The following is a 14,230-nucleotide window of genomic DNA, read 5'->3' as shown; positions in this document are numbered from 1 at the left end:
GAGAGGACTAGATAGAGGTGGGTGTGGGGGAAGGAATCTTAGCATAGAGGTGGGGTGTGGGGCGAGAGTAAGAGAAGGGCGTGGGAGAGATAGATAGAGGTGGCGTGGGGGAGAGAACTATAAGGTGGTGTGGGAGAGGAACGTAGAGGGGGGTGGGGAAACTAGAATAGAGGTGGGTGTGGCAGTTTCATTGAACAATCGTAATCGTATTTTTGGGGCCGCCGATTTGCGAAAAAAATTGTTTTTATTATTATTATTATTTTTTTACACCTTTATTTAATCTTTATTTAACTAGGCAAGTCAGTTAAGAACACATTCTTATTTTCAACGAGCAGAACGACAGATTTTTAACCTTGTCAGCTCGGGGGATCCAATCTTGCAACCTTACAGTTAACTAGTCCAATGCTCTAACACCTGATTACATTGCACTCCACGAGGAGCCTGCCTGTTAGCGAATGCAGTAAGCTAAGGTAAGTTGCTAGCTAGCATTAAACTTATCTTATAAAAAACAATCAATCAATGACTATCATTACTCCAATGTGTACTTAACCATAAACATCAATGCCTTTCTTAAAATCAATACACAAGTATATATTTTTAAACCTGCATATTTTGCTAAAAGAAATCCAGGTTAGCAGGCAATATTAACCAGGTGAAATTGTGTAATTTCTCTTGCGTTCATTGCATGCAGAGTCAGGGTATATGCAACAGTTTGGGCCGCCTGGCTCTTTGCGAACTAATTTGGCAGAACTTTACGTAATTATGACAACATTGAAGGTTGTGCAATGTAACAGGAATATTTAGACTCATGGATGCCACCCGTTAGATAAAATACGGAACGGAATAAACGTTTTGTTTTCGAGGTGATAGTTTCCGGATTAGTCAAAGGTATATGGTTTAGAGAGAAATAGTCGACGCGTTATAATTCCTGTAATAACTTGCGGCTGAATTTGAAAGGGGTTCCTTCGTTATTTTACCGTTCATGTCTTCCATAGAGAATGTCTWYATCTACTTCAAATAAGGTCTGTGTTTCGTGCAGGCTTAAACCGCCTCGACGTTTTGATACCCGTGTAAATCTCACTAGGATAAGGTAACGTTTGTCAACATATTTTCATAAATCCACTCTACACATTTTTTTATCTTCGCTTATATTTAGCCAATATTGATCAGAGTTACCTTGTCCTATGGATATCTACACAGTTATAAAATTGGCACGGTGATGTAAGCCTACACGAAACACAGACCTTATTTTAAGTGAATCTAAAAATATCCTATGGAATAAATGAAGGAACCGCTTTTCAGATTTTGCTAGAAGGTGTCATGGGAGTTATGACTCGCACTTTGGTTGTCAATTCTTACCATGCCCATTATTAAAATAGGATTTCCCTCATATAGAAATTAAAGTTTTTGTTTTCAACATTCATCACAGGTAACTTAAACTCTATTTTTATTCAAACAGTTGAGAGTATTTGTCTCCTAAGCAGACTCTTCAGTATCATTGTCACTTCAGAGCTGTGTGCGTGTATTTATGTATTATATTAAGTTAAAATAAAAGTGTTCATTGTTCATTCAGTATTGTTGCAATTGTCATTATTACAAAAATGTGTGTGTGTGTGTGTGTGTATGATATTGTATATATTATATGTGTATGATAGTGTATATATTATATAAATCGGCATCGGCTTTTTTTGTCCTCCAATAATCGGTATCGGCATTGAAAAATCATAATCGGTCGACCTCTAATAGAGATGTGGTGTGGGGGAGAGAGGAGAGGAACTAGATAGAGGTGGGGTATGGGGGAGGAGGAACTAGATAGCGCCGACTGCCACCCAGTTGTGATCCTGTGTCTGACAGTTTTACTCTGTAGCCTAGTTCAATTCATAGTCTGAAAAAGTGTCAATTTACTTAGAGTATCCTGCGGTACCAGATCTTTCCAATATGAGGACAAAGGTCACCTTGTAGCGGGCCTGGTCCCTGTCATAGATCTTCTTCTCAGACACCATCTTGGGAGCAAAGAACTTGGCCAGTTTTCCAAGGTAGACTCCGTTCCTCAGACCCTCCTCCAGATCTGTGGTGGAGGGCAGCTCCTCCTCTACACACGCCTCCATCCACCTGGGTATACACACAAACACTGATCTCAGAAAAGGAACAAAACATATACTTCCTGCTTTGCTCCTATGGGGACACTAATAATGGCCACCATTCCACCCATTATGGCATAATTGAACTGAATGGGGATGCCCGTTCTGCTGATTCTAATGATGACAACATCTGTTCAGTCATTTATATGGAGACGACTAGAACAGAAACTGATCTCACAACAAAATGGCAACAGCTCTCCAGTCATTCATATGGAGCAATAGGGAAGAGACACTGATATCACAACAGAATAACACAGGGTTATTTGTATAGAAACATATACCAGCGTTTCCTTTGGATGATTTGTTAGGAAGGGTGTAGGGTCCCACCCTGCCTACGTAGGCTAACTGGAGGCCAAGTAAACACTAGCAGAGACACCGATCCCAGAACATCATAGGTTCATATGTTCATCATCTTTGAGGAGTTTATGGATAACAAAACGCAAATGTTTGGACCAAAGTCTGACTTTGAACCTGTTGCCCGCTCATTCCTTGGCTTCAAGTTAACGGTTCCCTCAATATGAAAGCTGTCGTCATGGATACAAGCAGATATAAACAAACAGAACCTTGGTCTGTCCATCACCTTGCCCCGTGTTGATCTGCGATCTAAGAGCATGTGAGCCATTACCAGGCTAACTGACAAGCCGCCTACGCTAGCACCACATAAGTCAATATTGGCTTTCTCTGCACCTACCGAAGGAGCAGCACGGTCAAGGGAAAACCAGCAGTAGACCTAGGCTAACTCAGAACGTTCCTCTGGTGGTTGTTGGGATTCACTTCAGGTCTTATGGTCCACAGGACAAAACCAAATCATCAGTCATCACCCAAGAAAAAAAAAAAAAAACAACTGGCCACCTTTCTGTATGTTGGCTACAAGCTTTATTTAAGTCTATGTCTGCATCCGCAAGAATCCTCCTTGCTTCCTGACATTTCATGGTATTGAAGGATTAGGTATTGTAGGACTGTGGCAGTGGTTTAAATTTCACAATATACTAAGTGAGCACACAAACACACCTGGAGAGGCACGTGCAAGTCACAAAAATTACATCAAGCCTTCAGTGAAAGGCACAGGTGGAAGGGTCATTAAGGAGTCCCACAACTGTTACAAAATCTCTAAATCCAAGATCAAAACAGCACTATCAGCTGGTTTGGGTTCATATTGACTGTACAGTATTTCACATGACTGGCTGGTTTGTGCATCCAGTCACTAATCTTAATCTAAGGAATTAGACTACACGATCAACCTGTACATTCAGTCAGTCAATGTATACCGACATAACACATGTCAGTGTGTCTATAAATTGACTGACATCCTTGAGGATGATAAACCCTCTCGGTCTGTGGTGTTAATAGACTGGTACTGACCCAGAGAGAAGAGCCCATTGTTCCAGCTCCCACATTCACTGTCCAACATACCAGTGTAGGGGGGTTGGAGAGGCATGCCTTTGGGCAATACATTAGGTTTCTGTAAACTGTTTAATAGAAGACTATTTGGGGCATAAGAGTAAACTGTTGAGGAGTATATGGGGCAGGGAACAAGGGTTTGGTCCTCAACAAACTCAACAGTAGGCCTATAGGTGATTCTGGGTCTTGAGTCAAGATGAGTGAAATCCTGTAAAACAAATTGTCATGCATGTGCTCAGAGGGAGAGCGAGAGAAGAGATCACGCTTAAATTTACAATATGAATGCATCTGTTGCGTTCGTTACCACAGTAATCATACAAACCCTTGAAAGCTGAACTGAAACCACCAATTTAGATGTTGAACCTTGCAGCAAGTGAAGTGTCAGTTGAGAATAATGTTAAGTTCCCTATAAAATGTTACAGTAAGATTTGTTTCACAAGTGAGTTCCTTGTCAAATGTGTGAGGGGGATGTTCAACACACACAAGGTGTTAGAGGTTATTATTAAAATCACAGTAAAGTCCAACTTCATTCATGATAATATATATATATATTTTTAAACAGGCCTCCCCTCCTCCATCCTTCTCACTCCATCAGGCCTCCTCTGTCCTTCTCACTCCATCAGGCCTCCTCTGTCCTGCTCATTCCATCAGGCCTACCCTCCTCCATGCAACCACTAATGACAAGTCAACGTCTGTCTGTAGGCTGAACCACCACAGCAGAGACAACACTCTGCCCCAAAACGTGTCAACCCAACAAACACACCATTCCCTCTCCTCTGTCAGCACTTACTGTCTCTGTGTGGACAACCACAACAAACATGACGTTATTATGGCAAGTCAGTCCATGCCATGGTACCCCATCATGTTGATTGATTCATTTAAATTGATATTTCACCCAAATTACAAAATGACACATTGGTTTCCTTACCCTTTAAGCAGTCTATGGGCAAGGTATGACTTTGGTTTAGATTCCTTGGCATCATTTCCACATGCTAACATTTGTTCCACAAATCCCATTCAAGTCATGGGACCGATATTATAATTTTCCACACATCATGTCCAAATCATCAGAAAGTATGTCAAATTGATTGTGAAGATCAACAAAGTCACTTAGAGGATTTAAACATGATGCATGGAAAAATGCTAATACCGGTCCCATGACTTGAATGGGATTTGTGCCACAAATGCTAAAATGGTAGCATGTGGAAACAGTGTCAGGGAAACTAAAATAAAGCATGGATTGTTGTCATATCTTGTCCATAGACTGCTTACAGGGTAGGGAAACCAATACGTACATTTGTAATTTGGGTGAACTCTCACTTTAACTTCATTGTAGAGTTTTATTGCAGAATGAACAGTTCCTTGCATCTGCCATTCATTGTAAGGTCCTTTGTTTGTTCTACAGTCTTGCTAAGGAGGATTTGCTAAAATTATAAAGTGATGTGATTCTTCAACAAAACCCTGCTGGTGAATGCCAAGATTCTACGGTACATAAGGACATTTTATTACAGCAAACTGTATTATGGCAAATKAATGGCTTTCTGATATCAAAGGAAACATGAGAGGATGTTGACAGACACAGAAAAAGCAACTCTACATGTACAGTACCAGTCAAAAGTTTAGACATACCTACTCATTCAAGGGTTTTTCTTTATTTTTACTATTTTCTACATTGTAGTAGGGAAAATGACCCAACACACCTCCAGGCTATATAAGGGCAATTTGACCAAGGAGAGTGATGGAGTGCTGCATCAGATGACCTGAACTCCACAATCACCCGACCTCAACCCAATTGAGATGGTTTGGGATTAGTTGGACCGCAGAGTGAAGGAAAAGCAGCCAACACGTGCTCAGCATATGTGGGAACACCTTCAAGACTGTTGGAAAAGCATTCCAGGTGAAGCTGGTTGAGAGAATGCCAAGAGTGTGCAAAGCTGTCATCAAGGCAACGGGTGGCTACTTTTAAGAATCTAAAATATATTTTAATGTGTTTAACACGTTTTTGGTTACTACATGATTCCATATGTGTTATTTCATAGTTTTGATGTCTTCACTATTATTCTAGATCAGCACTCCTATTCTGGAGACACTGTGAATACAGGCCTAGATATCAGTTGGTCCAATGCTGCCATGCTGAGCCATAATGGCCTGGGAAAGTGGGAAATTAGTGCAACAGGCCTGAAGAATCTGAGTGGTGTGTCAGATCGGCACACCAGTCAGATCCGCTGTGTCAGATCGGCATACTTCTGCACTAACGCTACCTGACATTAATCCACCATCTTGGAACAGTGCCACGGCCACATTCTACACACTGCAGCACTGTGGCTACTGAACTGGCCCAGGGGACTACAGGACAAACACAACCAGGGCCTGCCCTCGCCAAAAAAACAACAATAACAAATCCCAATCTGGAATAGAGGCGGTGTGACTGGAGGCACAGAGGGCTTTGTGTGGGTGGCTGATAGAGATAACAGCACACCATGCCATGTCCGCCTGATCACAGTGAGCACTTGATGAGAGTTGGTTGCATGGGTTGGAGAGAGGGCCGGCCTTCTGTACTGGCTAGCGCTCAAGTAGTGGAGGAGAGGGGAAACGCAAGAGTGTACATACACAGATACAATGCTGGGAAGGCTTTACTGACACACCATTGTGGGCGTTTTAAATCACAGATGAAAATAAGAGGAAAAGTGTATTATTACATAAGCAAATGAGGAGAGAGGTGGGAGGAAAGAGAGAAACCAAGCAAGAAAAAGAGGACAAGGGTGAGATAAAGTGAACGAGAGGAGAAGAATATCCTGGCTCAGTCAGTAACAAAGCTCTCCAGCCTCTGAAGCTGCACTTCCGGGAGTGAAACAATGTGGTTGGTTGTATACAACTACATGGCGAAGCACAGCTCCAACAACAGTATTTAAAACTCCTCAGCCACTCTTTCCTGCCATTGTAATCCTTGGGCGAGCCACCTAAACGTTTTTGCAGGTCGCCTGAGTCCAAACAGTGTAAAAAAATAAAAATGGTACTGTTAGACCTGTGGCCAGGCTAAACACTATATTAGCTAGTGATGCGGGATGGGGTCGATAGTTGCATATCACGATATTAATACTTTGACTCCAAGTATCGATAATTTTTTTGGAAGGTAGTAGCTCTTCATCTTCTGTTTAAATAGTGAGGCAACATGTTTTGAGCACTTATTTCCATAACTGATTTTCTCATGCTCTCTCATCTTTGCAGCAGACATAGTGAGCAATACGTTTGGAAAAAACAAAATCACAGTATTGAGCTGCAATACATATAGAATCACAATACATATCGTATCGGCAKCTAAATATCGTGATAATATCGTTTCGTGAGGTCCCTCGCAATTCCCAGCCCTAATATTAGCCTACTACTCTCTAGGACAAATGGAAAAATCCCACACCAGTGACCAGTCCACATTAGCCCAAACTAAACTGCTAGCCAGGCCAAGTGTTACTAGCCTATATGGGTATTTCTATAAATTAGGGTACCAGTGAGGACTTCCTATGCAGGACAACTTGCTACAGCTGTTGATAAATCATTGATAATAATCTGCCAAAAAAAAGCTACAGTGCCTTCGGAAAGTATTCAGACCCCTTGACTTTTTCCACATCGTTACGTTACAACCTTATTCTAAAATTGATTTTTTTTTTCATGTAAAAAATCCCAGCAATCTACACACAATACCCCATAATGAAAAGCAAAAAACAGGCTTTTAGAAATGTTTGCTAATTTAATAAACAGAAATACCTTATTTACATAAGTATTCAGACACTTCACTATGAGACTCGAAATTGAGCTCAGGTGCATCCTGTTTCCATTGATCATCCTTGAGATGTTTCTACAACTTGATTGGCGTCCACCTGTGGTAAATTCAATTGATTGGACATGATTTGGAAAGGCACACGCCTGTCTAGATAACATCCCACAGTTGACAGTGCATGTCAGAGCAAAAACCAAGCCATGAGGTCGAAGGAGCTCCGAGACAGGATTGTGTCGAAGCACAGATCTGGGGAAGGGTACCAAAACACTTCCGCAGCATTAAAGGTCCCCAAGAACACAGTGGCCTCCATCACTCTTAAATGGAAAAAGTTGGAACCACCAAGACTCTTCCTAGAGCTGGCCGCCCGGCCAAACTGAGCAATCGGGGGAGAAGGGCCTTGGTCAGGGAGGTGACCAAGAACCCGATTGTCACTCTGACAGAGCTCTAGAGTTCCTCTGAGGAGATGGGAGAACCTTCCAGAAGGACAACCATTGATGCATCACTCCTCCAATCAGGCCTTTATGGTAGAGTTGCCAGATGGAAGCCACTCCTCAGTAAAAGGAACATTACAGCCCGCTTGGAGTGTGCCAAAATGAACCTAAAGGACTCTCAGACCATGAGAAACAAGATTCTCTGGTCTAATGAAACCAAGATTGAACTATTTGGCCTGAATGTCAAGCGTCACATCTGGAGGACACCTGTCACCATCTCTACAGTGAAGCATGGTTGTGGCAGCATCATGCTGTGTTTTTTGTTGCCTGCAATCCATCTTGCCTGTAATCCATGGCTTCTGGTTGGGGTATGTACGTACAGTCACTGTGGGGACGACGTCATCGATGCACTTATTTATGAAGCCAGTGACTGATGTGGGGTTCCTCAATGGAATCGGAAGAATCCCAGAACATAGTCCAGTCTGTGCTAGTAAAACAGTCCTGTAGCTTAGCATCTGCATCATCTGACCACTTCCTTATTGAGTGAGTCACTAGTACTTCCTGCTCTAGTTTTTGCTTGTAAGCAGGAATCAGGAGGATAGAGTTATGGTCAGATTTGCCAAATGGAGGGCAAGGGAGAGCTTTGTACAGTGGTTCCTCCTTTAAAAGTTGCGAGCTTACGCCGTGGAACTTAGAGGTAATTTGTGGTTTAGTACGATACCCTGCATCACCACTTCATTGCTCCAGACCAGCGCAAGACTTCAGTATTACTTACTAAAACTGTTGTTACACTAAGGTTTTTATTATTTTATTAGGATTATATTGCTCTTACTGTAGTACTGTAGGCCACTCCCGACCGGTCACATTGTACAGCGCCTGAGTGGCGCAACGGTCTAAGAACAGTGCAAGCTGTGTAGCTACAGATGCTGGTTCAATACCGTGCCGCCCTCGACTGGGAGACCCATGAGATGATTGTAGGTTTTTGTTTTTTCTCCCTCTAAAAACAGAAATAAATCATTCTTAATAACAAACTAGCTTTATTTACAAATGTCTCACCCCATGTTCAAGAATGGCCTTTTTCCTCGCTCATTTTACTTTATTTGAAAACAAAATCTCCAAAATATTGTTATTTTTTAAACAAAGCGATTATTATTATTAATTTAGAATTATATGAAAGCCTGTTGGATATTCTCACAGATATATTATTAACCCTGTAATTAGCAGGACAATATATATTGGTCATGGCTCCCGAGTGGCGCACAATGGGACTGCCTTGCAGTTCTCCAGCTGTATCCACTGAAAGTGCGCGAGGTTCAAGGCATGAGGGCAGGGGGCACGGGATGGGCCGCAGAGCCGCGCACAGAAGACCGACCTAGCCAATGGGGAAGGGAGGAGGAGGAAGGAGGAGGGGGTGGACCCCAACCCCGCCACACTGGCAACAATTTAAGGGGCATTGCACTAATAAATGGCACTGACTAGGGAAACGTTCCCGCTGTTCTGTTCTTAGTGCCAGTCGGCAGTCAAACTAAAACAATGTAACCAAATAATGTCATCTTTATGCTTTCATTAATAAAATAATGATAAAAATACTCTTTCAAAATGCCGATGCTTATTTAGTTATGGATCCATAACAAATTACTATGGGAATAAATATCACTGAATTACAGAAATATCCTCCAATCCTCTATATTGGCAGAGAGTCACGTCATATTTTTCGATATACTGTAGGCCTACCATAGGCGACATGAGTCTCACTAGTGTTGAGTAATGTGCTGTTAAAAGTGGTGTAGGTCTTATTTATTTAAAGAGCATATTGAAGTTAGAAGCAATAAGATTTGAATCAATAGCCTACCACTATTTTAGGACTTTTTTGCGCTGCTCTGAGACAAGCATGGGGACTGGTCTTGATAAATCAATAAGATTTTATTTTCACTGAATCTCCATTTGGGTATTAGTTAGACTAGAATTAGAAAACTATGGTGTAGAAATGTTATGCTCTTAGTGTAAACTTTTATTTAACTAGGCAAGTCAGTTAAAAACAAATTATTACTTACATGGACAGCCTACTCCTTTCCTCCCCGTCAGAGAATTTAACCCCGGTCTCCCGTGTGCCGCAGGACACTGAATTCTTTAGCTAAATAGCCCAGTACTGTACTCCCGACCATCACGTTGTACAGCGCCATATTTTCCGTTCCATCCTAACGGAAACCCAGAGGGAATTTTGTTTTCCTTGGAATAGAAACACCATAATATTAATCAAATTAATTAAGCAAGTACCAGTTCATGGACACACCTACTCATTCCAGGGTTTTTCTTTATTTTTACTATTTTCTACATTGTAGAATAATAGTGAAGACATTACAACTATGAAATAACACATATGGAATCAGTTAACCTCTCTTGGGTAGGGGGCAGTATTTTCACCTCCGGATGAAAAGCGTGCCCAAAGTAAACGGCCTGTTACTCAGGCCCAGAAGCTAGGATATGCATATAATTGGTAGATGTGGATAGAAAACACTCTAAAGTTTCCAAAACTGTTAGAATAATGTCTGTGAGTATAACAGAACTGATATGGCAGGCAAAAACCAGAGAAAGATCCATCCAGGAAGTGGAATTATTTTCATGTGGCTGTTTTTCAACTCAATGCCTATAGAGAATCCAATGGGTTAGGAATCAGATTGCAGTTCCTAAGGCTTCCACTAGCTGTCAACAGTCTTTAGACATGGTTTCAGGCTTTTATTTTGAAAAAAAAACAACGAGTTAAAAGCCATTTTGGTCAGAGGAAGTATGCAGACCTGATTTGGGCGCGCTCCCGTCAGCACGCCGTTTGTTATTTTTCCTTTCTATTGAAAACGGTATTGTCCGGTTTAAATATTGATTATAAAGACAATAAACAACCTGAGGATTAATTATAAACATCATTTGACATGTTTCGACAAACTTTACCAGTACTTTTAGTATGTATTCGTCTGCCTGTTGTGACCGCCTTGGAGCCATTGGATTACTGAACAAAACACGCAGACAAAAGTGTGAGTGTGAGTTTTTGGGACATCAAGAGGGACTTTATCAAACAAAACGAACATTTACTGTGTAACTGGGAGTCTTGTGAGTGCAACCATATGAAGATCATCAAAGGTAAGTGATTCATTTTATCGTTATTTCTGACTTTAGTGACTCCTCTACTTGGCTGGTAAATGTTTGTATGCTTTTTTACATGGGGCGTTGTCCTCAGATAATCGCATGGTATGCTTTCGCCGTAAAGCCTTTTTGAAATCTGACACAGCGGCTGGATTAACAAGAAGTTCATCTTTAAGCCGATGTATAACACTTGTATATTTTATGAATGCCTATTATGTGTATTTCTGTATTTTGCTCTGCAATTTCACCGGATGTTGGCCAGGTGGGACGCGTCCGGAATTTTCCTAATGACAGTCAAGTAACGAACAACTGTTGTGATGTTGCATCGCATGTGCTAAAGAGCTTGAAAAAAGGTGTTCACGAGGAATGTCCAGAAGGTTTGTGTCTCATTCGTTACGCCAGTGAAGACAGTTGTGTATGGATCCACATTGGATCTAATATCTTTAGCGAATTGATGTTGATTATCTGTTGTCTGCTTGACTTACAGCAGGGTCTCATTAGATTTAACAGAGAAAGCATCAAGGTAATGTGTTCATATGTTTTTGTGCGTCGGATTGGACACCAAGTCTACTGTGCGCAATTGTGTAGGATAGACCCAATTGTGTAGAAAAGTCCATGTAACTATTGTAGCCAATTTATTGATAAGTTCTCCTGCTCCCTTATAATTATCTGTGATTTCATTTTTTATCAGTTTTTGTGAGAAATGTGGCTACTTTTGTTTGTTTCCCGCTGCTTCAATTGAAAGGTGTTGTGGTAAAACCACGTGCGGTTATTTTGAGGACAACATCTAATGTTGGCTTCAACTTGGATGTCCATACAAACTCTTCCATTAAAAAAGATAACTGGTTTTTGGTCACTTTCTAATTATAAAAACAGTGATCGCGAGATTCAAATGGTGAGATTAATGATACAACTATTCATGGTTTTATTGTGTGCCTGCGTCGGCCACATAGGCTACAGATAAATGGCCATGAATGCATCAAATCTAATTAGTCAGGCAATGTCCACATTATTGTCACATATTTTTTAATGTAATCATTTGAATTTCAGTGGTAATGGCCTACTTGTTTGACACTTTTTGCATGCTTTTTGCAGGGAGGGGTGGGGTTCTATATTAGACCCTATATGTACAAATATATCAATACACAATTGTACTACACATTGAGGTCCTTGAAAATTACAATTAAGTGCTTGAAAAAGACCCTGAAAGTCCTTGAATTTGACATTCCAATGTCTGTATAAATCCTGCTAAAAGGATGTATAGTCCTAGACCTACGTTGTTGTATAGGTGGAGTTATGGGTACATTTTCATATGGAACTGCATGAAAATCTTCTTTATTTTTGTTTCAAACCACATTTACTCCATTATTTATAGACAGACCCATATACAGTAACACCATTTGTACCCTTTGTGTTACTCTACTATGCGCACAGTAAGCCTGCCTTTGAGAGCTCTCATGTTATGAGATTGTGTGATACTAGTGACACTAAGGTTATTTTTGCATGTTTGATCAGATAACTTATCTTACAGGAGCATGGAGCTAAGTTGTTTCGACTAACTAAATGATAAAAGACCAGACAAATGGTAAATAACATTTTGCCCCACTTGTAAAACTGGAACTAAAACTTAATTAGTTCCCACTGTTCCTAGGCCGTCATTGAAAATTACTGACTTGCCTAGTTAAATAAAGGTACAAATTTWAAAAAWTTAAAAATGAAGAAGGGTAGTAAGGGTAAAAATGTAACTTCCAAAAATGACACCCTATCAAAAAACATGAGCAAGCTGACATAATGTTTACTCAGTACTACAGGTACAAAGTCCGCCTATGAGCCTATCAAAGTGTCAAGGCCTGTCACTGCACTACAGTTTGGTTAAAACGAAGGTAGGCCTACATTTTGGTTTTCGTTAAGGCTGTGACTTGTGAGCTACCAGTGTGTTACCATATCATACCTGTAAACCACAGGTGTATTATCAATGCAAATTAAGAAATAAAGTCCAGACAGACACTCAGAGTGCATTAACCCCATTTACCAGAGAAGACAAAAGCAGCATGGTTTAGATGTTCCAATCAAGCCATTCTCCCGGGAGCTGTTGAAGGGCCGACTAGACTGGGGCTGCATGCCTGCCCTGTGCATGTGACTCCTGACCCCAGAGTGGAAGCAGAGCAGAGCAGGGTTAGACGGGTCCTAATCGCACTGCCTGACTCAGTCACTAATATTCACTAATAGCCTAATTAGCAGCCAGCACCATAATCCTAATCCCAGATGACAAGTTTCCCAGAATAGAGGCTTCACCAGCGACGGAGGAGAGAGATGGGAAGTCAGCGGTGCTGCTGAGTGCTAGTTTGTCACCAGAATCCCTATTACACTTTAACAGACAGAGATCCATGACACCAATAAGGTCTTAAATCAGGGTTCCACAACTGGTTTTATTTGGCCCATAAGACCGTAAAAAACACCAAAAAATCCATTTTAATTTAAGAAATTTGTTCCCAAGTATTCCCACGCATAATAGAGAGACAAGACTTGATCATGTACAAATGTAAGCAAGGTTTGAAATGATTATGTTTTAGTCAAACATATCTGTTTGGGCTTCTTGCGTTGAATTTGCAGTCTACAAATTATTTGTAATTATGTTCCGGCCCCCGACCATCCGCTCAAGAAAAAGAAAAAAAAGTCCCAAAGCTGAATCTAGTTGATGATCCCTGTCATAAATTATCCCACTATCAAGTCTCTGTTCTCTACTAAATCAAAGTCCACGTTCTGCAGTCAAACTTTAATACAACATCTCATCAGGGGAGTCAATGCAGAGTCATACCAGTGCACAGCAAACTCTGACCTCAACACATACAGGCTAGAAGTGTTTAAACCACCTGCTGACTGGTGATGTCACCATGGTACAGCTATAGCAGATTAAGTTTTGGTGTAATTATTCTGGGTTGCTTGCAGAGGTGTGGTGTGGTGGGCAGTCCCAAAAACAGCATGTGAGAACACGAGAGGAGAGGCTTCCTGTTCCGTTGGGTGCCTTCATACAGACGACAGGAAGTGGTTCAGTGTCAGGCACGGCACACTCAGAGCTCTCAGGAAGATTACATTGGTTAATAAAAAATAAGTTGTGATTGGTTTTGATAAAACAATGTTAAAATAACTGTATTAAAAATTCTTTACACTAAACTTTAAAACGACTTTGTTGGCCCCATGTCAGAGACATTGTGGGGTTTAAAGTGTTAGTGTATAAGCTAACATGAACTTCATGAGTTTCAATCTCCCTTAGTCCCAGTTTGAGCTGTTAGGTTACATGATTTCAAGCAGCGTGAGTAGCTGTCAGCAGGAGAGCTAGTCTA

General features: G+C 41.0%; 1 protein-coding gene across 2 annotated transcripts in view; it reads right to left on the bottom strand.

The window, feature by feature from the left end:
* LOC111957857 (ras GTPase-activating-like protein IQGAP2) overlaps window positions 1–14,230 on the bottom strand; it is a 90,277-nt gene that overhangs the window by 58,666 nt on the left and 17,381 nt on the right. For both annotated transcript variants that reach the window (XM_023978900.2, XM_023978901.2), the window contains exon 3: window positions 1,956–2,112. In XM_023978900.2, the coding sequence (XP_023834668.1) occupies window positions 1,956–2,112 (157 nt within the window). The remainder of the gene's footprint in view (window positions 1–1,955; window positions 2,113–14,230) is intronic.

Source organism: Salvelinus sp. IW2-2015, linkage group LG33 (assembly GCF_002910315.2).
Source record: "Salvelinus sp. IW2-2015 linkage group LG33, ASM291031v2, whole genome shotgun sequence".
In the NCBI taxonomy this organism is placed as follows: Eukaryota; Metazoa; Chordata; class Actinopteri; order Salmoniformes; family Salmonidae; genus Salvelinus; species Salvelinus sp. IW2-2015.
This window is presented reverse-complemented; position numbering and strand designations above follow the sequence as displayed.